This window comes from Hibiscus syriacus, unplaced genomic scaffold (assembly GCF_006381635.1).
Source record: "Hibiscus syriacus cultivar Baekdansim isolate YM2019G1 unplaced genomic scaffold, ASM638163v2 tig00111779_pilon, whole genome shotgun sequence".
Taxonomy (NCBI): domain Eukaryota; kingdom Viridiplantae; phylum Streptophyta; class Magnoliopsida; order Malvales; family Malvaceae; genus Hibiscus; species Hibiscus syriacus.
Genome location: NW_024063176.1, coordinates 1,507,049 through 1,534,505, shown reverse-complemented (window position 1 = coordinate 1,534,505; position 27,457 = coordinate 1,507,049). Strand labels below are relative to the sequence as shown.

Here is a 27,457-nt window from a genome sequence, read left to right as displayed (position 1 = left end):
AAATTGATAAATCAAATGAGAAAAATTTAATAGAAAATGCAATGTCACCATTCTGTTAGCGACTTAACGGATAAGTGATAAAAAAAATTTAATGTATAAAGTTCAGTTATTAAATTGAATATGAACTAATTTACCTCAATGGTTAAAGGAATTGTTGTTGTTCTTAGAGGCTATGGGTTCGAGCATTGGCGACTGTAAGGGTAAATGAACATTCTTTGTCAAATGGTTGAGAGTATTTGAAACAAATATTAATTTGCAATCAGCTTAGTTTTATAAAAAATTATTAATTGAAAATTTTTAAAGTTAAGTGGTGATTTGTGTAGTTTACTCTTATAAAATCAAAGTTTAAGGTTTTGTTTAAGATAAAAAGAGTTAATTACATCACATGGCCTCAAATTATTATTCTCATTTTAAATTAATTCTTAAACTTTATAACAATTCATTTTTATCCTTCAACTATGATTATTATTTTAAATAAGTCCTTATACTTTTGAATACATCAGTTCCATCCCTAAGTTATGACTTTTATTGTAAATTGATTCCCAAACTTTTGAACATTTTAATTTCATATTAAATCATACATATATACTAATCACATCCATTATTAATATAAATAATTGGTCAAGTTATATTATTATATGTTATTTTAAAAAAATAGGTATAATTGAATCCAATTACATATTTGGATGAATTTAAGGATTAAATTAAAAGATTCAAAAGTTTAAAGACTAATTTAAAATGAGTCGTAATTTAGGAATATGATTGAAATATTTAAAAGTTTGGAAATCAATTTAAAATATGAAAATCATGGTTTAAAGATAGGGTATTTAATTAAAAAAAATCAGTAACTGAAATTTCAATAAAAATAAACGTTCGAATATAAAATACTTTATTTTACATAAAATACTTTAATTCCATTTTTATCAATATTAAAAAAATTATAAAAAGATTATCATATCAATAGTTTTTAATTTTTTTTAACGACATATGACTAAAACATAATAAAAATATGATTATAAATAAAAAATAATTAAATGATCAAACTAAAATCACGAAAATAGATTAGTAACTAAATACATAGTTTATTAAGAAATTATGGTTTCCCATAAAATTTAAAAGCAAAATTGTAGAGTGGCCCGACCACCGGAGTGACCGAAACGTCTACGCATGGCGTTCAATCATATCGGCATTCAATGAAATTAGGACCACATTGCAAGTTCCATAAACATTAAAGGATGGAGAATGAAAAATCTAATAGCATAAAACGAAGTCGTTCTGAACAAGGCTCGTTCTTCATTTTTTTGTCGTCGAAAGAAACAGACAATACTGCATGTAGGGATCAACCCGAACCCGATGGGTTCCGACCCGACCCGACAGGGTCAAACATTTTTTTAAAAAAAAAATCGGGTTCGGGTCGGGTCAGATTTTTTTAAATGCACTGTTTATATCGGGTTAGGGTGAAAAAAATCCGAGCCGACCGACCAGAAAAATATATATAATTTTACCCTATATATTTAGAGATAATTACAATAATATCCCTCTATATATAATTTTTTCAATTAAATCACTGTTTTTATTGAATAAAAATATTTTTTTTATTATTTTGGGTCGGATTTCTAAGTCATATATTCGGGTCGTGTCGGGTTAGGTGAAACCTTAATTTCGTCGGGTCGTGTCGGGTCAGGTGAAACCTTAATTTCATCGGGTCGGGTCACGGGTGAAGGACCCTTTTTTCTCGGGTCGAATAACCCAAAAACCCAACCCGACCCGACCATTGCCATCCCTAACTACATGTAAACATAATAATAATTGGAAAAGGAAAGAAAAAGTAATAAAAATAGAGAAGCGAACACTTAGATAAAAACCCTAAAAAAACCCAAACACTAGTAGAAACATGTCCATTCATAGAATGCCTTCTACACTCCCTCACCCCCAACCAACAATGGATTATTCACTTCAATGTGGTCCCATGGTTCTGTGATCTATGGTAATTCTAAACCATCAAAAAGTTCAGTTTAAATAACACATCCTCTGGCATCATATTCTACAAGAGACCGCCGCAAACCGCCGCAAGGGCATTCACAACAAGGCTAGCAACCGTTCAATAAAACCTTCTCAACGTTTTGGGTATCTCCGGATTTTGTTGCTAAACCGTTTTCCAAAACAATTACATCCCCGTTTGTTGCTACATCTTTCTTTTCATCTGCTGCTCATGCAGGCAGCTTTCCTTCCCACACCTGTAATTTTGCGAAACTGAATCAGACGAATTTTTCATGGATAAACAAGCACAGATTTGTAAAAGAAAATGAAAATTTTGGCCGTATAATGTCTTGCCTGCTTTTGCAACTGATGTTTAGCCTTTGTCTCCTGGATTGCTTTCTGGCGAACCTCGTAAAATTCAAAATCATCTAAAATGCAAGTTTTGCTGGAATGCTCCTTGAAGATTTTGAGCAACTTATGCCCTTGCTCGAGCTTGATCTGCACAAACCAGACGAAGGTTACTTTTGGACTCGGTAAAGAAAAAAAGAGAACTCTTTTAGGAACAAAGAATACCTCTTGTGTATCCCTGCTATTCGTGACGGGCTTATTCTCATTGTTCTCTAGGGTAATGTGCTTCAAGGAGTTGTTAGGTACATCCTTAACAATGTGCCAATTTAGTGGGAAACAACCAGTCCACTTGTCCTGTTGCCAGAATTCTACGTTCTTCTGAAAATCGACAGGCCCTACCATTTCAGCAAGGCCAACAAATTGTCCACTTGTATTGACCTATAAAAGGTTACGAAATTTCAAAGAAATTAAGCGCGGCAATAGTCTAGGAATAAATTGTCAGAATAGATAAGATGAGATAAGACACTAACCGAGAAGAAAAGAAATGTAGGGCAGTGAGCAGATTTCTGATTAGCCTCCTGGTAAGCTGCATCAAGCTTTTTGTTACCGTTTGGTGTGCTAGCCCAAACATTGTACTTGCTTTTATGCACATCATCCTCGCTGTATGATTTAATAACAAAGAACTTGGCATCGTCGAAATCCACGGGGAAATCCTCTCGGTTATATTGTTCACGGTCTGGAACAATGTATTCCTTTTCTTTCTCCTCATCCTTGGTTCCATTTGAGGAAATATTTTGCCCCTCCGTAGCTGCTGAGACAGGAGTGACACCCTTTTGGTTCTTAGGTCCCCTGTTCAATTCATTAAAACTGTCCATGATATCATTGACAGAACCAAAGTAACCATTGCCTTGTCCCCTCAGTCCATTTGTTCGCATATCATAACCATTAGATCCAAAGCCTATTCCAGATCTGAATGTGCTACCATACTGGCTATATGGTTTGTTGGGGTACATCCTATTAATATAACCATGTGCAGTGCCCATGCCGGACATTGGCCCAGGATGCTGCAGTCCCTACAGATTCAAAGGTAAAATCAATAGAAGCAAAATTATAGAAGAATGACACCTAAATAACTAATTTAAAAAGAATCAATTTACTTTTTATTATTATGGATTGATGGTTTAATACTTTTTGAGGCCTCAAACTTTAAAAAGAAGTCAATATGTCCCCTATATTTTTTAACTTAAATCTTTTAAACCTATGGAAATAATCAATATGATCTTTTGACAGAACGAAACTATCATTGATCATTCCGTATTTACATCATAACAATCAACAATAATTTTCATTGGTTAAAGGATAAAATTGATTAAACTTTTAGGTTTAAAGCCTTAACTAAATAAAAAAAAATTCTAAGAAATACTTTGATACTTTTCATAAGTTTGAAAATCTTAAGAACCATTAAGCCTAGACTTATTCATATTCTTTACATAAATTTAAAATCAATATATGTCCCATTGTTTTATTTTCTCAATTAATTTCCATATATTTTCTTGATCAACTATCTCGATTAAATTTTTATAAATTAATTCTTTTGTCAACTTTATATTTAGTTTCACTTAATCAATTCAAATATTTTATTTAATCAAATTTATTATTAAAATATAAAAATATAACTTCAAATCTATAACAAAAAAAACAAATATATATTTTATTTGATAGTCGGATTATGTCGGTTTAAAATTCTTATAGCTTGATAAAATATATAAATATATTAGTACATTGAATATAATAGAAATTTAATATGATTGCTTAATTATATGCATTTAATGACTGTTTTATAGTGGTTCAATAAAATTTAGTGATATTTGTAATTTTTAAAAGCTCAGTGACCAAAACCATCATTTTAATATAGTTCAGTGATATCTTATATACTTTACCCTAAAAAAATTAGTCATAAATGTTCTTTAATCCGTTTAAAATGTTTATGCTCTTTCCACCATAAACCCTACATTGAATGCTCAAATAAGGGCAATAAATAAAAATAAATATATAGAAAGGGAAAAGAAAAGGTGTTATAGTTCAAGTAGTAACATCCTACCATTAATGTGAAATCTTCAGAACAGGGAAAGCAATGACATCTCGGATGCTGGCGGAATCCGTCAAAAGCATCACCAACCTATCCATTCCGAGTCCCTACGAACAACCATTTTCAACATCAAGTTTTGTCGGTGAAACACGAGGATGAAAATTAAATACAAGTCCCCCCACCTTAAAACCCAGAACAATACTCCAATAGCATACAGATAATACACATGGATCCATGTATGTCCGTATGTATGTATGTATGTGTGCATGCATATCAGCTTGCTAGGGATGAACTAGAAGTACAGATTAAGTGCAACAATATCAATCCAATCCAAAAGGCATATTTGGAAGTCATTAGTGAATAGTGCATTTGGGGCTCGATCATAACCCAGCATGTATATGATCAAGTGGAACCAATTATTATCGACAAATTCAACAAAGAATGATTAATACCAATATCTGCAAATGAGAAGATGATCGTACCATTCCCAAAGCCGGAGGCATTCCATATTCCAAAGCAGTAAGAAAATCGCCGTCAAGAGTCACTTCGTACACGGAGTCCTCGTTTTTATTCTTCTGTTCTACCGTGCCATCTGTGACTGAAACAGCTTCTGCTTTCTTCTTGTTATGTTGTCTTACTTGCTCTTCCAGGCGGGCCCTCTGCCATCATGGGTAACAAATGCAAATTTCATAGCTCTAAAGTTAAAAACGAAATTGGAAGTCACAGTATCTCGTAAATTGTACCCCAAGAAGACTCTTCAACCATGCTTTGTACCTTCGAAGCCACTGAATGGGCTATAAGGTTTTGTCCGAGATACAAACGAATAAGCATCTCAAGAAAGCCGAGCGAACAGACTTTTGCATCATTAACAAAAGTATTTTAAAGTCGCAGCTATCTCGAGGGGCTATCTTTATATAACAAGCATAGGTGTCATCTATATATAAGTTAGATGTCAGGCAATGCAAAAAGTACAACAGCTTCCGCTGATGGTATAAATATGGAATAATGCAAAAAGTAGGCATATTTAGCATATTAAAAATTAAAGCATCATTATTACCTGGTCCAAAGGGTCAGTTAATTCCGAGAATGCATTGGCCAGTTCCCGACCGCATATGAAGAGTTCAAATCTCTCAGTCAAACCTGCATGCCTATTTTCCAGAGTACTTAGGGGAAGTAATTCTGAATGTGAAGACAACAATATGAATAAATCCACACATAAAACTGCACCAGTTCCCTGTAGAACTTCCATACCTCCTGTGTGGTTTGGCAAGTTTAGATTTCAATGGGATAGTCCAAAACAAATGTAGGTTGCAAGAGCTTCGGTTCAACGGAAATTTCAAAAACCTGAAAGTGATAAATGAACCAAAGGCTTAATGCAACTAGCAATGAACAATTACTAGAAACAGTCTTAGCAAAATAATCGAAATCAGCATATGGTTCAAAAAGTACCCACCAATGGATTAATGTGCAACGAATTTCCCTGAATTGCTCGTCTAGAGAGATGAGAAAGAGGTGAAACAGAAAATGCATTTCCTTTTGTGAAATCTATTCAGTTTTTCTTATACTTCCATTCTTATTGTGCAAATAACTTTCTGTTGCATCATTTTGCAGTTCACTGTATACGGAACTAGCATTCATGAAATATTAAAGAAGATAGACCTCAATAAGGAGGTTCCCAAGTGAAGGGCAGGCTTCAATAGAAGACTTGTCCTTGCTATCGAGCCCAACTCCAATTGCCTTCAGAACAACCTCTTTAGCAACTTTAAGATCATCTTCCAGTTCAGTGAAATCAATACCGGTGACCTCCTTAATAAGATTGTGCATGGTTTCTCTCCTCCATGGCCGCTGCAATTGTATCTCAGTCCCCTGTACGGAAGGCATACATTAGTAGTTCCAATGCTTGTTTCAAATAGATTTTACACAAACGCGCACACATACAACAACAACCTAGTTATCTAAAACCTCCAGAAATGAAATAAAACTATTTTTACTGGACATGAAATGCATTACCTTGTAATCAACGGTGAGCTTTCCGTGAACTGCAAGAGCACATTGGGTCACAATTTCCTTAGCCATGTCCATCATAGTCTGATAATCTGAATATGCTTCATACATCTAAAATTATTTTTAAAAAATGATAATCAGAGCTTCAGAAAACAATTTTGAAACTTGAAATCATATAAAGCATATTTGCACTGCCAAGCACGGAATCAGCATCTGACATTTTTATATATACCTCTATGGTAGTAAATTCTGGATTATGACGAGTAGAAATGCCTTCATTTCGGAATATCCGACCAATCTCATATACTTTTTTCAAATCCACCAACCTGTAATTAGGAGATATAAATATTGCTGGCGGTATAAACTTAAGAGCCAAACAATATCAGAATCGGCCACTAAGGATAAAAATAAAAAAAAAAGAGGGATGGAATGAAGAAATTGGTGTCGTCAAGCGTGCAAGATGGACTCTAGGTGTTAGATCCCTTATAATCCCAAAGGGACAAGGCCTCGAGATTCAACTGTCTTCCGTATCTCCTTCTTGATCTACCATAAGAAAGGTAAAAAAGAATAAAATTCCAAAGTGTCAAATCTCAAAACACATAGGCACCAGAAAAACAAGGCATACACACACATGAACATACATACACACCAAAGCAATCAATCCATTAACTTATAGCCATTTAAACAAGTTCAGACTGTTCCAGATCAACAACCAGATGGACCAACTATTTTTCAACTCAATAATCATTATTAACTGGAAAAATAGACAAGTAAAAGGTCAGGAAGTTAATACTTTCCTCCAAACAAGAATCTGTATTTCACTAAAGAAACATTCATGCACAATGATTGAAAAAAAAACAGACAAAAATTATATTTATACAAGCAGCAAAATCAGAAAGCTAGGCTACAGTAGAAAATTGGAGAAAAGGTTGAGGTTTGAATAAACATCCATCTATGACACTTACCTACAGTTCAATTGCAATAAAGATTATAAACTGATATCACCATAGTTTATCAAATGCAAGAAAAGTATATATTATAAGAAAAAGGGAAAATATGCAGCATAGTAATTCCTTCATAAGAACATAAACTGATATCACGATGAAGACCAAACATGTAAACCAACTGATATATAGTTTTATAGAAGATGAAATACCATACCCTAGAAGAGCAAGAAATTTTTTTCTTGGTTCGATGAGCAACCAAATGGTGATTAGAGTGTAAAAGTGACTCTAGGGACCAAATAACCAAATAATTGAAGTGTTATAAGAACAGCCTGATAGTAAGGAAAACAATAGGAGATTTTAACATCATTATGAAAAGCGGAAATACATCACCATTGCTCGTTTCCGGAATATATCGGCTACTTCAGGATTTGCAATCATATCAACATAACTAAACAGGGGAGAGGGAGGAAATATGGTCAAAGGGGAGAAACAATCCAGCAATATCAAAGAAACACAAAAAAAAGATGTATAAGGGACAAACAGTTCGTAATATGTTATATCCATAGGAATGAGTGTTTTGCTTCCTTGATGTGATTGCTAATGAGTAAAAGAATGAAAAATATTAATAAATGCAATGGTAAATGAAAGAAAAAAAACATATTAACTAATAAGTAATAAATTATGCTCATCTTTTTTCCCCTTAAGGGAAAACCATTCAGAATATATCATATCTTTTTCTTTTTTATTCCTTAAGGGGAAGAACAGTTAAAAAAATCAAATATCCAGCAACATCCATTGAGGAGCTCAGTAGGATTGGGAAATATATTTTTGAATGAGTGCATTACAAGTTGATTCACTAAAACTGGTATAATAGAAGTTGCAAATGGCAAATCACCTTTGACGGTAACGCTTATCAATGTCGGTTAAACCATGAAACTTATCCGGCGGAGGAAGTAGTGATTTAGTACGGATTGAAAAAGAATCCACCTTAACAGAAAGCTCCCCTGAACAAGTGTCTTTAACTGCTCAAATTGATCATTCAAACCCTTGCTTTCTCACAGTATAACTACAATCATTTGATAACAATACAATCACCTAGAATGTTAAATAAAATTACAGCAGAAACGTTACAAATAAAAAACGAGAAAAACCTGAATAGTGCCGGAATCCTCTCTTAAAGTGAGAAAAGCAAGTTTCCCAAAGGCTCTACGAGCCACAATTCGGCCAGCAATGGAGACACGATGACTCGCCATCCAACTCTTCGCCATTGTTAAGATCCTTGAATGTCTCTTGAAGCTCCTAAGCACTGTAACTTCTATCCCACTAATATTCTAAAGTGGTCATGTATGTGATTCAAATTTGATAAAAATAAATTTAGAATTAAGGAGGAATTTAAAAAAAACAAGAAAATATGAATCAAATTATTTAATCAAAAATCAAAACAATGTTGTTTTATTTTTTTAATTTTCTAATTATCTAAAATTTGTAAATTTAAACTTAAACTTAAAATTCAAATAAAAAAATAACTTGAATAACTTAAAATTTAAAAGAATATTTTTTTTTCAAATCAAATTGAATTTTACTCGCTTATAAAATGATTCATATCTTCAAGGTTTGAATATGTTTTCTTCTTGCAACTACAGAGTTGCATGAGAATTCACTCTATTCAACATTCTGTCAATATTATTATTCACGCTCTGATTAAATGGATTTTTTTAATCATTTATCTTTATATTTTACTTATGATTATCCTAATTCTAATTCTCAAATTGTTATCAATAACGTCATTTTCTGATAAAACAATATAATTATTTTTATTACAAAAAATTGAATGTAATATGTCTTAAAATATTTTTTTCATATTATTGTTCAAACTTTATCATATATATATCATGTGTTAATTCTTTCTAGATTATTTTGTTTCAAGTCATCACATGAGAATGAAATGCAATATGTAATGGCTGATTTTTCTTTTAATATTATCATCCTTTGTATTTGTACTTATATTTAAAAGACTTTTTAGAAAAAAATCGAAAATTTTGAATTTGATTTATAAGATCTCTTACATAAAATTTAAAAAATTCAATTTAATATTTTCTTTTGAAATAGTATTAGAGTGCTTATAATAAATAATATGTGTTCATGACGTTTTTAGCTTTTGACAATATATATACTCGAATGTTTGATTTAAAAAATCACTAAATGAATTTCGATTTAAAGTTTAAATTCAAGATAATGTAAAAAGTCGAATTATTAACAAATAAAATATCATCCTACTTGGTTACCATTGCTAATTCGAAGGTCACTAAGCCCTATTTTTTTAGGCCATTCCGACCATCTTCGAAACAAAACCAGGCCGATCGAGGCTCGAGCATGCCCAAAACTGTAAAATAAAGTCAAATCCAACTAACAGACAAATATACGTGGGTAGATAGATACTGGATGTAATTTCTATGGGATATTAACTTTGTATGTACAAAAATTACGAAACTACGTGTAGTTTTATGGTGTTATACTATAATTAAAATTAAGGATGGGTTGCACGAATTAAATTATTTTAGTGATTAAAGGTTTTGATGTTATTTTTTAAGGCTTTGAATTTGATAATCGTATGTAAGAGTATGAACATTTATTGTCCGATAAAAGTCTTTAAATAAATACTACCTTATGTTCACTCCAGATTTATCAAAAAGAAGGTTAGGGATGAGTTGAGTTAAATTGGATTTATGGTTAATTTGAACCTAACCTGAATATTATATCTCTTTATCTTTCAATCGATCTGATATGGATGTAGAGAGATACAACCCAACCTAGATTTTAGAGTTAAAACTTGCACCTGAACTTTATAGACGATAATTATATTATCATCTCGGATTAGATTAGAGTATTTTCATTTTAAACTCGAACTCGATCCGACCTAACCCAAATTCAAAATAAAAAATCCAATCCTAATAGGATTGAGTTGATTTAGAATGTGTCGGCTCGGATAAAATTATTTTCTTTACTTAATGCAAGGATGTCAGGATCCTATTACACAATCTAAACTCTTTTAGTTTTATATGGATATAGGATCTGATAATCGAACTTTAAAAAAAAAACCAATAATCTATTTAACATTTAATTATCCGATCGATTAATTAAACTAAATTTTAGTTATGTCGATTAATTCGATTGAAATCTAACCATTAACATCCCTAATGTCCACTTACATAAAAATCATTTATCGTAATGTAGACTTTTGAGAGGGTTTGATTAATATTTTTTCAATTCAATGTTTTGGTACCGAAATAGTATGAAAAAACATGACTAAAAAGATATCAAAATTACAAGTCAAGCTAAGTGCAAGAGCTATGGCAATAGTAACTATTAACTTTCCATTAACCATTAATTAAACATAAAATGAAATCATAACCCGCCCAACTCAAATTGACTTTACAAATCTTGTACATTGTAATTACACAAAAATTAGGTTGGGATTTTAGATCCAAAACCATTTATGATTAAAAAAAATTATAATGTTAACAAAATAAATTAATACGTGAGAATGGTAAGAAAACAACGATTAGGGATTTAATTTATTTTTTTTCTTATTATTCTCACTAAAAGTGTACAAATCAATGTAAACATAAAATATTCTCTTTTTTTTCTAACAAATTTGAGATATTAAATAGTTAGAGAGAGAGAGAGATTTGTTCAAAAAATATATAAAATTGAATATTGTTGTAATTATTCTTATATATAAGAGATAATTATATTATTATTTTGGTATTTTTCACGACCTTACCCTTTAAAATATATGAACTGAACCGAATCTGATTCTTTTTTAGATTTGGTTCTAGTCACATCTCTATTCAGATCTGTACAAATAAAAAGAAATATTTTATTTATCATGTTTTTATTTTTTATTATTGAAAATAACTTTTATTTAGTATTTTTGAATTTCCAAAATATAAAAATTAAAATCATTTAAAACAAAAAACAAAAAAAAAATTCAAAACCAAACAAAGCTTTAAAAAAAATTGGGTCCTTGCATTCTCTTATTTAGTCCTCGTTTTCATAGTAGATTACGATACGAGACAAATCCAGCTTAGTTTTTGTTGAAATTAATGTTTAAAACAAAACGACACACATTGCTTTTGTAGGTTCGATATTATGTAAGGAGATTCAAATTTATTATGCCTTTGAGGTCTATCCAAATTTATTAAATACTTTTGATAATAAGAAGGAACTTTAATCTCTTTAGAAGTCCTAAATTCGAACAATGAAGTCTGTAGGATGTGTGCATTCCTTATGTACACAACCAATATTTTGTTCGGTTAGACATTTATAATTTTTTATTAATATAGACAATACATATTAAATTTTATATAAATTTTTATAAATTTTTATTTTCAACCATTAATTGCTCTAATAGAATGAAACATTATATCTCTTTATGTTTAAATCTTGACGATGTGAAATAAGTAGACTAGGTTAGGAGAGTTATCCTTATAAGTGGATCAATAGATTGCATATCATTGGTTCTTCTAAATAAATATTTCATCATTGCCAACATTACTTCGTTGACAAAATCTCTTAAACAATATCATAGTGTCAAATCTTTACATTATGAATGAAACAAAATATGTTAGAAAGATAATACTGTAACGAGTCTCTATAGTACTCGATCTAAATTAAACGATTAACAAATTAAATATCAATAAATAATCGAAAAATATTCATGGTCTTGCCTCTATATTAAGCAATAAGCACATTTTCCAAAATCAACTTTCAAAGAAATAACAATGTGTATATCCTAGAAACCACTTTGAGGAATGATAATTGGTGGATTACTTTGTTAGGTAACTTTATATAAGTCCTAACAAATTGACTAAATGACTCCTTTTTTAAAGAAATAAATAAATAAACATTCTTGAAAAGTATTTTAAAAAATCAGTTAAAGTTAGTTCGAGCAATTGTTCAGTCACACGAAGTAAAGACATTCTTGATGACCGTGTCAAATCTACAATTTTTATATGAATTTAAGGGTGTTTAAAAGCTTCATTACCTCTCTTTTAATTGTTTGGGTAGGGCCGTAATTGAGACGAGATAAATAGTGAGTTATTTAAGTTAATTCGATTAAAGTTCGATCAATATTTGAATAATATGACTAACAATCAGTTGGTCTAGTAGGATGAGGTATTAGGTCCCCTTAAGCAAGGTTAGGGTTCGAATCCTGGCATTTGCGAATGAAACAAACTGGGTTGGGAGGGTCGCATTCGCCTCTGCAGTACCCGATCTGGATTAGTTGGTTAATAGATCGAATACTAGTGATTAATTCAAAAAAATATTTGAATAATATGGATTTGATTCGAGTTTTTAATGAGCCGAAGCAAGTTACTTGATATCTAACGTGAAAAGTTACTTGATATCTGGGTTGTGGCTTTTTAAATGTAATATAAGACTTTCATGTACTTAAGGTTTAGGTTTAAACTCGAGTTCGAGCTTTGATCGAGCTAAGTAGGAGAATGTTTCAATTTTAAGTTTTTTGAGCTCAAGTCAAGCTTCAATTTTTGATTGCGAGTTCAAGTAGAGCTAGACAATTTTAAATTCGTGAGCTTTCGAATCGAGTCGAGCTGAGCTCATCAATACTTGAGCTCAACTTGACTTGTTTACACCCTAATTTGAGGGTATAAAATTTAGCGATGGTTTAAATATTGTATAAAAAAGTTATATATTCTAATTAATCGATAATGTCGTTAATTCAAATCATAATGTTATGAATAGAATGAATATTAGATTGAGAAGGTCATTCTCATAACGAACTATAATTTAATTTGAATTAATCGATAAGTAAATCAAATATAAATAATATTATCAATATATAAAAATTATGTTGTTTGACTTAGGGAATCACACCAACCCAAGGGCTTCACATTAATTTCTATTGGTTACATTTCCTTGTGCTTTCCATCCCCCAAACTTTAAACATGCAAAGCACTAAGAGCAGTTCAACTTTTTTTTTTTTGGGATAAATACAGTACAACTCTTTGTTCTCTCTTTATTAGTAACATTCTATTCACCTGTACTGTTCCCACTTAATAATTATATATATGTGTGTGTGTGTGTGAATTTTATTTAAAAATTATTATTTATTGCATAATTAGATTTACAATTAGGGATGAGATGCAAAATTTTATTATGGATAAATTTCTAAAATTTTAGGAGAAAGCTAATTTATAAAATTCTAGGGACGAAAGTATATCATAATAGAAATATATAATATTTTAAAAATTTAAGAAGATGATTTTATTCATCCGCTCTTCGATCCATCCTATTTGTAATAATGTTGGTTAATATTTTCTATATGTACCATCACTGGACTAGTGGTCTAATTATAGATTTTTATCTTTCTGCTTTATATAAAAAAATAGTTCATGTATTTAATTATCAGAGTTTATCCTCATATTTTATGAAAATAAAAAATATTTCATTTATTGTTAAACATATGAAATATTTTTTTCAATTTACTGCACATAAGTTGTTAAGATACTATTTTTAATATTATATAAATAAATTAGAGAAGAATCAAATTACTCGAATCTTATGGTTTTTACTCTATCTAGTTTTATAAGGTATGTTTTTTCTAATTGCGTTTTAGTTTGGGTCAAGTAAGATTTTATGAGTGATAAAGTCAAGTTAAAATTAGATTTAGGGTGAAAAATCTCGATCGAACCTCAAATAATAATACAACTATCTTCCATATATTTAGGGATAATTATTATAACATCTCTTTATGTATATATAATTACTTTCGTATTTTTAACGAATAAAAATAGAGAATAAATTATTTACTATAATATCTCTATATATATACATGTTTTCAATTATCCTCATATGTTTGAAAAAAAATAAAGAAAATTTTTATTTGTTTCGGATCAACTAAAAACCTATTCTTATTCTACTAATATCCATCCTTAATATAAACGGTAGAAATATTAACTTTCAAGGTGAATCATTAAACGAGAAGGTTTAATAATATTTCTGAATTAAACAAACTCATTATTTTCATTTTTTTTATAAAATAAGAGGATCAAATTCGGATAAATTAACATAAAATAAGTGAACTTTTTAATATTTATAAAATATAAAGATGAAATTTACAATAGACCAATAGCAAACATAATGCTAAGTTACAACAACAACAACAACAACAACAACAACACCCAATTCCCATATGTATGGGGTAAGGGGGAGGTAGGGTAGTAGGCTGCCCCCAACGCCAGGTTGAGAATAGCTTCCGTGAAAGACCTCCGGCAGTCAGAAAATTAAAAATATAGATAAAATGCAATGCATGTATAAATAATTACAAAAATACATAGCTAAACAGTATTCATATGCAGTCATTAATATCATATGTGCTTCTTTAATGGGGAGTAATCCCTGCAAAATAATCCCTGCGAAAGAATCTCTGCATATAGACAGAAACATAAGACCGGCTAAATTTAACAGAGGAAACATGACGAGAATGATACACAGAAGACAATTATAGCAAGCCCAGTTCTAATCTTTCATAAATACCAATAACAGAAAAGTATAAAAAGTAAAAGTCCTGGAAATTACTACAAATGCATTTAAAAGAAGACAAAGATGATACACCCTATAGATGTGACCCACACTACTCGACTACCCTAGTCTTAAGCCTCCATAATTTCCTATCATAGGTCATGTCTTCGGTAAGGCCTAAATCCATCAAATCAGATCTCAAGCAGTCTTCCCACTTCCGCCTTGGTCGTCCTTTCCTTCTGGCACCGTCGACTGTAATCGACTCTACCCTCCTGACCGCATCCGACGGTAGTCGCCTAAGGACATGCCCAAACCACCGTAGTCTTCCCTCCCTCAATTTTTCGGAAACAGACACCACCCCTAAGGACATCCTAATAGCAGAGTTTGTCGTCATATCCCACAGAGTCCTACCACATGTCCATCGAAGCATTCTCATTTCTGCGGCCTCTATCCTCCTTACGTGATCCTTCTTGGTTGCCCAACATTCTGAACCATACAACAGCGCTGGTCTTATTGCCATTCTATAAAATTTTCCCTTAAGTTTTAGAGGCACCTTCTTGTCACACAAAACTCCAGTAGCGGCCCTCCACTTTAGCCATCCCGCCTTTATACGGTGTGTAACGTCATCATCTACACCCCCATCTTTATGTATCATAGACCCTAAGTACTTGAAACAATCCTTTGAGGGAAGAACGTGTCCTTCTATGCATACTTCTACATCTTCATCGTTTTGGTTCCCATTGAAGTTTGAACATGCCAAGTGTCAAAATATAACATGTCCGGCTTCATTATTATTTTCATATATTTTAATAAATGGACAATAAAATAAAAAGAAAAAGTAAAAACAAAAGCAAAAGCAAAAATAGAAAACAGTGCCAAACGGACATATGAGTATCTTATCAATGTGTGTGAATCCGAAGCCCATTGAGAATAAATAGCAAATATTAAATAGAAGTTTACTTATAAAGTGCAGTCTTCACAAACTAAAGTAAGGAAATTGATAAGCTGCCAATATTTGACTATAATAATAATAATAATAATAATAATAATAATATTTTTTTACTATTTTAGTGAAAAAATATTAGAATATTTTAATTCAATAAAATTATATATTTTTCAACTAAATAAAAACATTATTTTTTTATATTCTTGTACCTTTTAACCATTATTCATATAAGTTTTTAACTAGATAAGGATACAAGTAAGGTTGAATTAGAAATTTGGGTAACTCGATTTTGAGATAAAAATTTATATCCGACCTAATATAAATATGTATAAAAATTTTATTCAATAAAGTATAGATCTAATTGAAAAATATAGAGAAAGAAATAGTATTATAATTACTCATAAATATACAAGATATAATCATATTATTATCTCGGATTGGGTTAAGAATTTTTTATCTTAAATCTGAATCTAATTATTAATTGAGTTTAGTTCGCTGGAAAAAGTCAGATCAGGATAGATTTTTACCGGTCCAAACCTAAAACTATATAACAAAACCCGATCCAAGTTTAATTTTTTTTAACATCCCAAAATTTTAACTAAAAATCCAATTTCAACAAATCCAACCCGATTTAATATATGTTACTATATTTTTATATGAATAAAAATAATTAAATAAAATATTAATTTATTAAAATTAATAACATAAAATTAAAATAAAATTTAATTTAATACCATAATTTGAGTACCTTATATACTCATAGTTTTATCATAATCTAACTAATATTTTTATAACTATCATAAACTAGGTGGTTATGTAACCCGACCCGAAAATTTTACATCATTCACCCAATCCGAAAAATATATACCATCCACCCGACCCGAAACTGACTCGATTTTTTAGATAAAATCTGAACTCGATCCGACTTGACCCGAAATAATAAAGAATATTATTTTTTATTCAATAAAAACAATGATTTAATTAAAAATAATAATATTTAGAGGGGTATTATTGTAATTATTCATAAATATATAAGGTAAAATTATATTTTTTCCCAGGTTGGATCGGGTTGGGTATTTTTTACCCTAAACCAAAATCCGACCCGACTTGGATATCACCTTTAAAAAATCTGACCCAAACTGAACCAAACTCATTTAAAAAAAAAAACTCAACCTGATCAGGTCAAGTCAGGTCAGAACCCGTTAGGTTCGGATCCCATGACCATCCCTAATTAAGTCCAAACCTAAACTAAGTGGACTTAAAAAAAACTTGATCATACTTGAAACTCGAATTTCATTATAAATCCAATCTTATCGAATCAAATCGAGTCAAAATTCCGAATATAAATTATTCTATCATTCTTAGATGCATTATACTGAAGGGCATAAAATTAAATACATTTAATATCTTTTAATTTATGAATTGAAAAAAAAAACTGTCATATAAATTCTATGATAACATTTTTTTTAATAATGCGTTGAAAAGAAGTTAGTTATATAAGGCATGAAAATTTTAGTTTTTAGATAGAATACTTGCTACGACAAGGGAATGTCTCAGGAAAGACGGGTTAATATACGGTTAATATACGGCGTTACTGGATATATTAAAAGATATTTAATAAATTTGGTTTAGCGCTACTGGAAATGTTGACTAATAATAATGTAGTAGGTCTAAGTCATGAAGAAATATTAAAAAATTGTGCAACCGGCAAACTTAACTTGTCAGTTCGTGTCGATTCAAATTAAAAATGTATCGATCCACAACGATATAAAAGGTAAAACTATGATAAAACCGGTATTAAAATGATAAAACCGGTAAAGCGGTACCGGATATATTTAAAGTGTCGGTACTTTAATATAAGGATCGACACTTCGTTAATTTAAAAGAGAAGCAGTTTTAGCGTCTATAAAGTGTCGATACTTTAAAAAAATGTATCGATCCACAACGATATAACAGGTAAAAATATGATAAAACCGGTATCAAAATGATGAAACCGGTAAAACGCTACCGGATATATTGAAAGTATCGATACTTTATATAAGGATCGACACTTTGTGAATTTAAAAGAGAAGCAGTTTTAGTGCCTATAAAGTGTCGATACTTTAAAAAAATGTATCGATCCACAACGATATAACAGGTAAAAATATGATAAAACCGGTATCAAAATGATAAAACCGGTAAAACGCTACCGGATATATTGAAAGTGTCGATACTTTCGTAACTACGTGTAATAAATTATCGACACTTTCAAAGAAATACGTAATTATCCTTTCGAAAGTATCTACACCTGACATAAAAGTATCGACACTTTTGTATCTGTATCGATTAAATATAAATAACATATCCGATGAAAATATAAAGGCCATAGCTAAATATCCTCTTAAAATAGATAGAACGAACGAGTTTTTGAAATCGAAGCGTAATTGTTGCTGCATTTCAGAAGGCCTTTCTAAAGCGAAGTTTGTTTGTTTGTTGATGCAGTCGAATCGAAAAGTATGTTGTTGAAACCCTAATTTTTTATTATTACAGTAATCGCGAATAGGGTTTTTATGTATTGTTTGGGGTTTTGGAGTAAAGAAACATTTGGGACCGATTGCAGGTAGAAAGTGATATTCAAGGTAAAATATAAATGTCGATACTTTTATTAAATATTATAGGTAGAAAATGATATTATAGGTTGTATAAATGTGCCGACAGATTTTGTAGTGGCCATTCAAATTCTTTTGAAAAAAACTGTTTTACCACAAGAGTAGTTATCTATATTTGTATATTGAATAAAGTGTATGTAACAAAATAATTTGATTTGTGTAAACTGATATATGAAGGAAAAATGGAGTCAATGGGTTGGAAAATTGTTGGTGACGCAGATGACTTAGAAATTGAGGCCGAGACTCGAAAGCAACCAAAGGGTGGATATATGTACTTCTAGTAAGTATCAATGTCTTTTTGTTATTATTGTTGAAATGGTAATTGGATTAAAGTATCGATAAACTTTAAATTGATTACAAATTTTAAATGTTGACAGTATGGCCGAATGCAAAAGGATGAAGGAAAATGGCACACAGAGCGATTCAGTATGTAAAATGAAATTGACATTAAGTATTATTTAGTGTTAATGTATTGGTTAAGAAACGTTTATGTTTAATATTAGGTGAAAAAAGATGTGAGGTCCAAATGAAATTCGATGAGTGATGCTGAAAAGGAACCTTACATCACACAGTCAATGAATGATAGTAAAGAATACAAAGAACGGAGGAAAGCACATGAAAATAAGGTATTCATTAAACTTGTAAATACGTTGATACAAAATATATAAGAACTATAACATTATATATTGTTAAAAAATGTAGGAAGTGTCGACAAGATGCAACATTAAAAGGGTGAATTCATTAATTAAACACCTTAAGGAGAAGGGTCAGTTGAATGTGCTGGGAGAAATAAGTTTTGGATCGTTGGTAGGAGTAAGGGGTCGACCTATTCGGAGGGAATTGTGTCGATCATTGATGGCACAATTTGATGTCAGACAATGTATTGCTAAGTATGGTGATTTTTCATTTCCTCTCGGGATCCCATGTGCTGCAGCTGTATTGGGGGTAGAAAATGAAGGCAAAAGTGTTGTAGAAGTCTGTAAGAGTAAGGACTGGAAAGCACTTCCCTCCAAATATGGTTTGAAGCAGAAGGTGACATATGCTGAAATTGAAGAGGAAATAAAAAGTGGATCTTACGGGGGGATGAGATGAAGGCCAGAGTTCTATTATACCTTGTCGGTATCTTTCTTTGTCCAACGGGTGATACGTCAACGAACAAGGAATATATGAAGCTCATTTATGATGAAAGCTTGAAGGGTGAATTCAATTGGGCTGAATATATCCATTCGAGATTGATTGAATCAATAATCACATTTAAAAAGGGCAGCCAGAGATACCTCAAAGGGTGCATAGCAATCTTAGAGGTAAATGAGTTGAAGAACTTTTTTGTGTTTTTATATAAAATGATAGTATAGTTATTATATAAAAATATAAATTTTATTATAAATGCAGGTTGCACTGTTCGATTTTTGGTCGGGCTGTGAGGCAGTGCTGGCTTATGAAAGAACCGGAGTGGCACGCATCCGTACATAGGGGAAGGAAGATGTGGTTAGAGTGACGGTGAAGTTGAAGTTGAATAGAGCGAAGAAGCAAGAAAGGGTAATAAATGTAATTAAATAATATTAAGAATATAATCAATGTCTTAATATTGTAATTTAATTTTGAAGGTTATTGGCAATGATGTAGAGAAGGTAGTGGAGGCAGTGGAGAAGAAATGAGAGATGGTTGTATTGAGGGATGACGGTGAGGGGGACTACGGTGAGGGAAAATAGAGTAACTTCGACATTTTGATGTCTGAATTGGTTGATATCAAAAAAATCCAATTTTATATCATGCAAAGATAATCAAGAGTCGAAGAGAAACTTGATAGAGTCGAAGAGAAACTTGAGAGAGTCGAAGATACACTTGAGAGGCATAAGGGGGTAGTGGAAGGAAAAATAGATGGAGTGGTGAAAGAAGTAGAGGTGTTGAGGGGTGAAGTGGTGAAAGAAGTTGAGGTGTTAAGGGGTGATCTTAAGATGGTGACGGGTGAAAAATTTGAGGGAGTGGTGAAGGAGGTTATGGAATTGAGGAGTGAACTTACGGGGGTGAAGGGGGTGGTTGATAAATACTTGGATGAAGGAGATCAATTGAATGGTGAAATAAAAGAGATGAAGAGCTATGTAGAGAAAAAATACGATGAACTGAAAAAATATGAAGAAAAAAAGAGGGAGGAGGAAGAAGAAGAGATGTAAGAAATGAGGAGGAAGGAAGTCGATGTCATTTATACATCGGAGAGTGTTATAGCAGCAGATTTGGATTCGGAATGTCATGCACACTAGAAGAAGAAGCAGAAGGTAAGTTGAATAAAAGAAAACTTAATTTGATATTTATTATGTTGTTGTGACAAAAATTTGTATGCAAAATTCTAGGTTGAAAAAACAGATATTCCAAGCGGAATTGATGACATCGAAGCTGCAATTTGTGATTATTTATGGAATAATGAGTTAGAATCGGGGTAAGTGAAATATATTGCTTTGTGAGTGATATTTAAATATTTCATGACAACATATTAATCCTAATGATTCATATAGATATTCTGTAATCTCAATGGGAAATCAATTCGCTACTGTATATGACGTTGCAACGTTGAAGCCTACGGAATGGGTTAGCGGTGTGGTAAGTAGAAAGTAGAAAATGTTAAAACTTATTGAATATGTTCTGATTGTGTAATTAATTTTGTTAGGTTATTGATTTGCTCGCCTGGACAGTATACTACGATTCTCAAAAGTCACTCCGGAGGATTGGCTACCTTCCATACCACTTAGCGGTGAGTTAAATTAATAAATGGAGATAAGTAGTGTTATAGACGGTAAATTAATAATTTTGTTGTGTAATTGCAGCATCAGGCGTTGAATGCCAACAACAAAGAAAGTGTTGAGAGTATTACTACCTTCTGGGGTCCCATATTGGATAACTATGTGAAATTCACAGACTGTGAGAAGGTAAGACACCATACTAATTGCAAATGATGTTTTCGGATATAGAATGTTGAATTTTGTCAAATTGGGTGTGAAATTTGTTGCATATCATGATCACAATAAACTACCATAATTCACATTGGTATCTGTTGGTGTTGGATATGGTAGATCGTGTTGCAACAATATATGATAGTATGTTTACATCTGAAGCAGCTAAACAGAGAGTGAAAGATGCTAAGAGATTGGTATGTATGTATGTATGAAATGACATTATGTAAATTATAATGCATTATTTTTTTGGATCATAACTTATTCTTTTTTAATGCATATTAAAATATTAGATTTTTATAATAAGAAACGCATTTGGGTTGAATACTGTGGATCTCTAGGAAAGTTTCCCTTGAAAAATTTCAAATTTGTGGAGCATAAGAAGAATAAGCAATTGAATGAGTATGAGATGTTATCATAAATAGAAAGCTTAATTTATGCAGGATTCATCATAATTAACATGTGTGGTTTTCAAATTTTGTAACAGACATGATTGCGGCATGTATGTGATGATGTGGATAGAATCGATCGGTTCTACAGGGGCAACTGGTGATTTTGTAAGTGGAAAGAAAAATTCGTTTGTGGTAAAATTGTTAAAAGTCGTAGATTGAATGCTGTAGTTTACAATACTTAACGTTCTGACAATTTGAATATAGGTTGTTGGAGAGTGGGATCGATCGCGAATTTTAAACGATCTCGTAAGCCACAATCAAAATCAACGAAGACAAGAGATAACAAAAGCTGCCATGAGACATAAGAATAACAAAAGGATGCAATGATGTAAATGTAGGGTTAATTTTGTATAACATTTATAATTTTGTATACGATTTATAATTTTGTATGTGAATGTAATTATGAATGAGATGAGAAAAGTTAGCAGTAGGTTATTGTACATGTTTCTTATACACATTAAGAGTCATGTTGATACTTACGATATATGGAGATTGTTGTCTGTATTATACCAAATGTCATCATAATTATCATCATGTGCGAGACTGAATGACCATTCCATATTGAGGGTATGTACAATAACTACAAAATTAACTTTAAAGTAAAAGGTAAATTTACAATATGGCAAACAGGGTGCAACCATAAAGTGTCGATCCATATATAAAGGTGTCAATCCCAAAAACATCGAAACCCATAAGTATAATGTAATAGGTAATTTTTCAATCTAACCGGTATAAGTATATCGATTTTATGAGAGAATAGGTGTAATATATGTATCGACACTTTTTAATTTTGTGTCGATACTATTGGTCCAGAATGAATGGCAAACAGGGTGCAACCATAAAGTGTCGATCCCAGAAACATCGAAACCCATAAGTATAATGTAATAGGTAATTTTTCAATCTAACCGGTATAAGTATACCGGTTTTATGAGATAATAGGTGTAATATATGTATCGAAACCCAGAAACATGTTAGTTTGTTATGTCCCTCACCGTTGCAGTACCCACATCGCCTAATTTTCTTCTCGACCTTGTTCTTTGACACTTTTTTTCGCTTGCGTTGTTTTTGTTGAGGGTCACGAACGTTGTTTACTACAATGCTCTGGTTGACTGAATCATTCAAACCAAATGAGTTTTCTAATTCTTCTATTAGTTTTTTCATCTCATCTCTTGCGGTTTTGAAAGACTCGTATGTCTTTGATGCAATGTAGCATAACCTACTTGACGTTGAACGTAGAGCAGCGAACCTTGCCATTTGCATCACTTCTGGAGACACATTCATGTCAACATAAATGAGTGCAGAAGCCATCGCATCATTAGTCCACCTACTTTGAATCAAAGTCCCGGGCAAATATGTGTAATCCAAGTGCTTCAAAATATGAAGTTGATGGCGACACGGAAGTCCAACGGTCTCGAATTTTTTGCAGGAGCAAATTAGAGTTTTCGTACGAGAATCAAAACTAATTTCAAATTTCCTATTTTTTCTACGTACTTTGACAAAATATAATGTTGACATTCATCTGATAAGGACTTAATCTCTGCCTCAATTCGGTACAATGTCTCCCGTATAAGTTCATCTTGGAACGCATGAAAAGATTCGCGGGTTAAAATCGCAGCGGCATGGCTTTCAAGGTCGACCAGTTTTGTGATATGGAAGGGCTTCGTATGGGAACTTAAGTAATCCGCTTTCAACTCGTTCATACGCATTCTACTAATTCCATCTTCAATTTTACAAACAACATCTAAATATATCTTCTTGTGTTTCAGTGCAATCGCTAGTGATGCATTCATAGACTCACACCTTTGTGTTGAGCGAATATTGGCAAAGAAATGACCGAATAGATATGCTTGTGCCCATAAGTGTCGTGTATTTCCCTTCTCAATCACCCATGGATGCTTTTGGACGTTGAATTCTGAAACAACCGAACACCATTGAATATCAAATTACTCGGTTGTCCACCAGGAAGCCATGCATTTTGAGAATGATGCTGTAAACTTTGGATTAACAATGTTAGCTTGTGCATTGCGAGAAAGATGCCAATAACATAATCTGTGCTTAGCATAAGGGATAACAGATTTGATAGCCCTCTGCATTGCCCTATCCCCATCGGTGACAACTGAAATAGGTGATTTATTCATCATGGCTTCTAAAAAATTCTGTAGCACCCACTCGAAAGATTGAGACGTCTTGTCAGCGATTATGGCAGTGGCAAACACAATTGTGTTATGGTGATGATTGACTCCGACAATAGGCATAATTGGTCGACCATATAAATTATCTTTGTACGTTGTGTCGAACGCAATTACATCACCGAAGCATGTGTAATCCGATCTCAATGTAGAATCCGACCAAATAAGATTATACAATGCCCCCGATTCGTCTACCGAGTATGTCATAAAAACCCGTGATCATCATGTTTCTTATAATCAAAGTAGGCAATAAGCACATTCACATCCCCATCGACGATTTCCTTTGCTTTACCTATTTGAAGTGCATTGTAAAGGTCTTTATGTGTAAATCCAACATTATGATAGCCCCCTGCCTGCTGCGTTAAATAATTCATTACTTGTGACGTGCCAACACCAACCTCTTTCAATGTTGTTGCCTCATCAATATCAGCCTTACTTACAGCTCTATTAGAATGCATAAATGGTGTCATAGCAGGTGTGCACAATGCATGATTATGTTTCTGATCAGACTTACTTATAACCCACTGATCGTTTGTATTTGTTGCTGTAACTAAGACTCTAGCCTTACATCCTGTTCTTGTGACTGGCGTATGAGCACGTTGACGATCAACAGTATTGACTTTTGATACTCGAAACCTTTCTTTGGAACAACAAAATTCTTGTATCTTCACATTCCCTTCCACGTCAAGCCGTGTTGTTCCCTTACGTGCACTAAACCATGTTCCCGTGTGAATCCCTTGTAAAAGTACCAAACTTGATCACGTGAACAGAAGAGCTGACCAACCAATCTGCCAGATTCATCAACATTATGTACTTCATGACATTCCTCGGTTGGCTTAACATTGTCTACATCAGTATGATCCATGGCAAAAATTTTGTTGTGCAAGTTCAGTGGTCCCGGAGTTGATGGAGATGTAAGCAAATGTTCATTTTGAACATGTTTCAGTCGTGCTGCTTTCAATAGGATGTGGTATTGGTAGTGGTAGTTAAAGGGTGGGTACAACATTAAATTTGCAGTACATGTTTAGGTATGTACAATAACTACCTAAATATGTGTCAATACATTTTCTACAAGTATCGACCCAAAAAACATCAAAACCAATAATTATAATGTAATAGGTAAATTAACATATCAAGTAAATTTTACATTTTTTTTCATAATGTTACCTGATATGTTGAAAGTATAAAAAGGATCGATACTTTACAATATAATAGGTAAAAATATGATGTAATAGATAGCGCTTATATTGTAAAGTATCTATCATTTTTATAAAAGTGTTCATACTTATTTCATTGTATAAAACATTAATTTAAGGTTATCTTTTGAGTGAGTTTTAAGATATATCAATTTAGTAATTATACGCGTCTAATGATTTATTTTTTATGTTACGGTATATATTATATTAAATTAAAAACAATAAACATATATATTACATATTTATTATTATCTTTGGTTAATATTGTTAAATTTAAATTCTAAATAATATTTTATAAAATATCAAAACAATCAAATAATTTTTTTGTGTAAATGAAATTATTAAATTAATATTGTAGGTGGAAAACATGAAACACTATTAAAAAAAATTGAAACATAAATTACATAACTTTAAAAAAAGTATAGATCATTTTTATAAAAAATATGGACACTTTCAACATATCAGGTAAATTTTACCTTTTTTATCATAATGTTACCTAATATGTTGAAAGTATCGACCCTTTTTATAAAAATGATCGATACTGTATAATATAATAGATAAAAATATGATGTAATAGGTAGCGCTTATATAATGTAATAGGTAGCGCTTATATAATGTAATAGGTAGCGTTATATTGTAAAGTATCTATCTTTTTTATAAAAGTGTCCATACTTATTTCACTGTGGAAAACATTAATTTAAGGTTATCTTTTGAGTGAGTTTTAAGATATCAATTTAGTAATTATACTATCTAATGATTTATTTTATTTACGTATATATTATTATTAAATTTAAAACAATAAACAATATATTACTTATGTATTATTATCTTTGGTTAAATTGTTAAATTTAAATTCTAAATAATATTTATAAAATATCAAAACAATCAAATAATTTTTGTGTAAATGAAATTATTAAATTAATATTGTAGGTGAAAAACATGAAACACTATTAAAAAAGGATTGAAACATAAATTACATAACTTTAAAAAAGTATTGATCCTTTTTATAAAAAGTATGGAGACTTTCAACATATCATGTAAATGTTACATTTTTTAAAAGAGAAGAAGTTATAGTGCCAATAAAGTGTCGATACTTTATAAAAATGTATCGATCCATAACAATATAACAGGTAAAAATATGACAAAACCGGTCTCGAAATGACAAAACAGGTAAAGCGCTACCCGGTTATGTTGAAAGTGTCGATAATTTATTATACGTATCGACACTTTTAGAATTTAAAAAAGAAGAAGTTATAACGCCAATAAAGTGTCGATACTTTATAAAAATGTATCGATCCATAACAATATAACATGTAAAAATATGACAAAACCGGTCTATAAATGACAAAAGGTGAACACATATAGTGTCGATACATTTATAAAAAGTATCGATCTAAAAAATATCGAAACCGATAATTTTAATGTAATAGGTAAATTTGCAATGTTACCGGTATAAATATACCGGTTTACTTATAAAACATGTCAATATAAGCGCTACCTGTTACATTATATAAGCGCTACCTAATATGTTATTGTATTTGATAATATTTCCGGTTAAATACCTATTTTATTATATAAGCGCTATCTATTACATTATATAAGCGTTACCTAATATGTTATTATACTTGATAATATTTCCGGTTAAATAATATAACATAACCGGTCTAAATTTTAACCGGTCACTTGTTTAACCGGTCACGCCGTATATTTAGTCGTTTTTTAGGCGCCGCACAGCAGAACTACCCCTACGATAAGGGTCCGTTTGTTTCACGTAAAATGTTTTCTCATTTTTCAGTGATTGGTTGGAGAAAAACGGTTAGTCAACGTAAAATATTTATGGTCAACAAATTTTCTTGTGTTTTGGAAAATTACTTACGTTGATTTTCGAAGTCATTTTCGAACTTTTCACTTCAAAAATAATACTTAAAATAATTTTATTTTATAATTTAATATTAATAAATATTTTAATATCATTTAATCAAAATATTAATTATTAAGATATTTAAAATATATTTATTAATATTTATAATAATATAATATATATTTTAATATTATAATAAAATAATCAATTATAATAATAATATAATATATTTTTATTTTAATAATATATAATAAATTATTTAAAAAATTTATATTATTTATTAATTTCATAGAAATAATATTAT

General features: G+C 31.1%; 1 protein-coding gene and 1 pseudogene across 1 annotated transcript; both read right to left on the bottom strand.

The window, feature by feature from the left end:
• Positions 1-2,152: 2,152 nt before the first annotated feature.
• Positions 2,153-3,409, bottom strand: LOC120170473 (YTH domain-containing protein ECT2-like). Its single transcript, XM_039178421.1, has 4 exons — positions 2,859-3,409; positions 2,554-2,766; positions 2,335-2,478; positions 2,153-2,237 (listed from the first exon to the last, which is right to left on the bottom strand). The coding sequence occupies exons 1-4, from the start codon at positions 3,378-3,380 to the stop codon at positions 2,211-2,213; spliced, it is 906 nt and encodes a 301-aa protein (XP_039034352.1). The 5' UTR covers positions 3,381-3,409; the 3' UTR covers positions 2,153-2,210.
• An 880-nt stretch (positions 3,410-4,289) lies between these two features.
• On the bottom strand, positions 4,290-23,215 carry LOC120170392 (annotated as a pseudogene).
• Between the last annotated feature and the right edge of the window lie 4,242 nt (positions 23,216-27,457).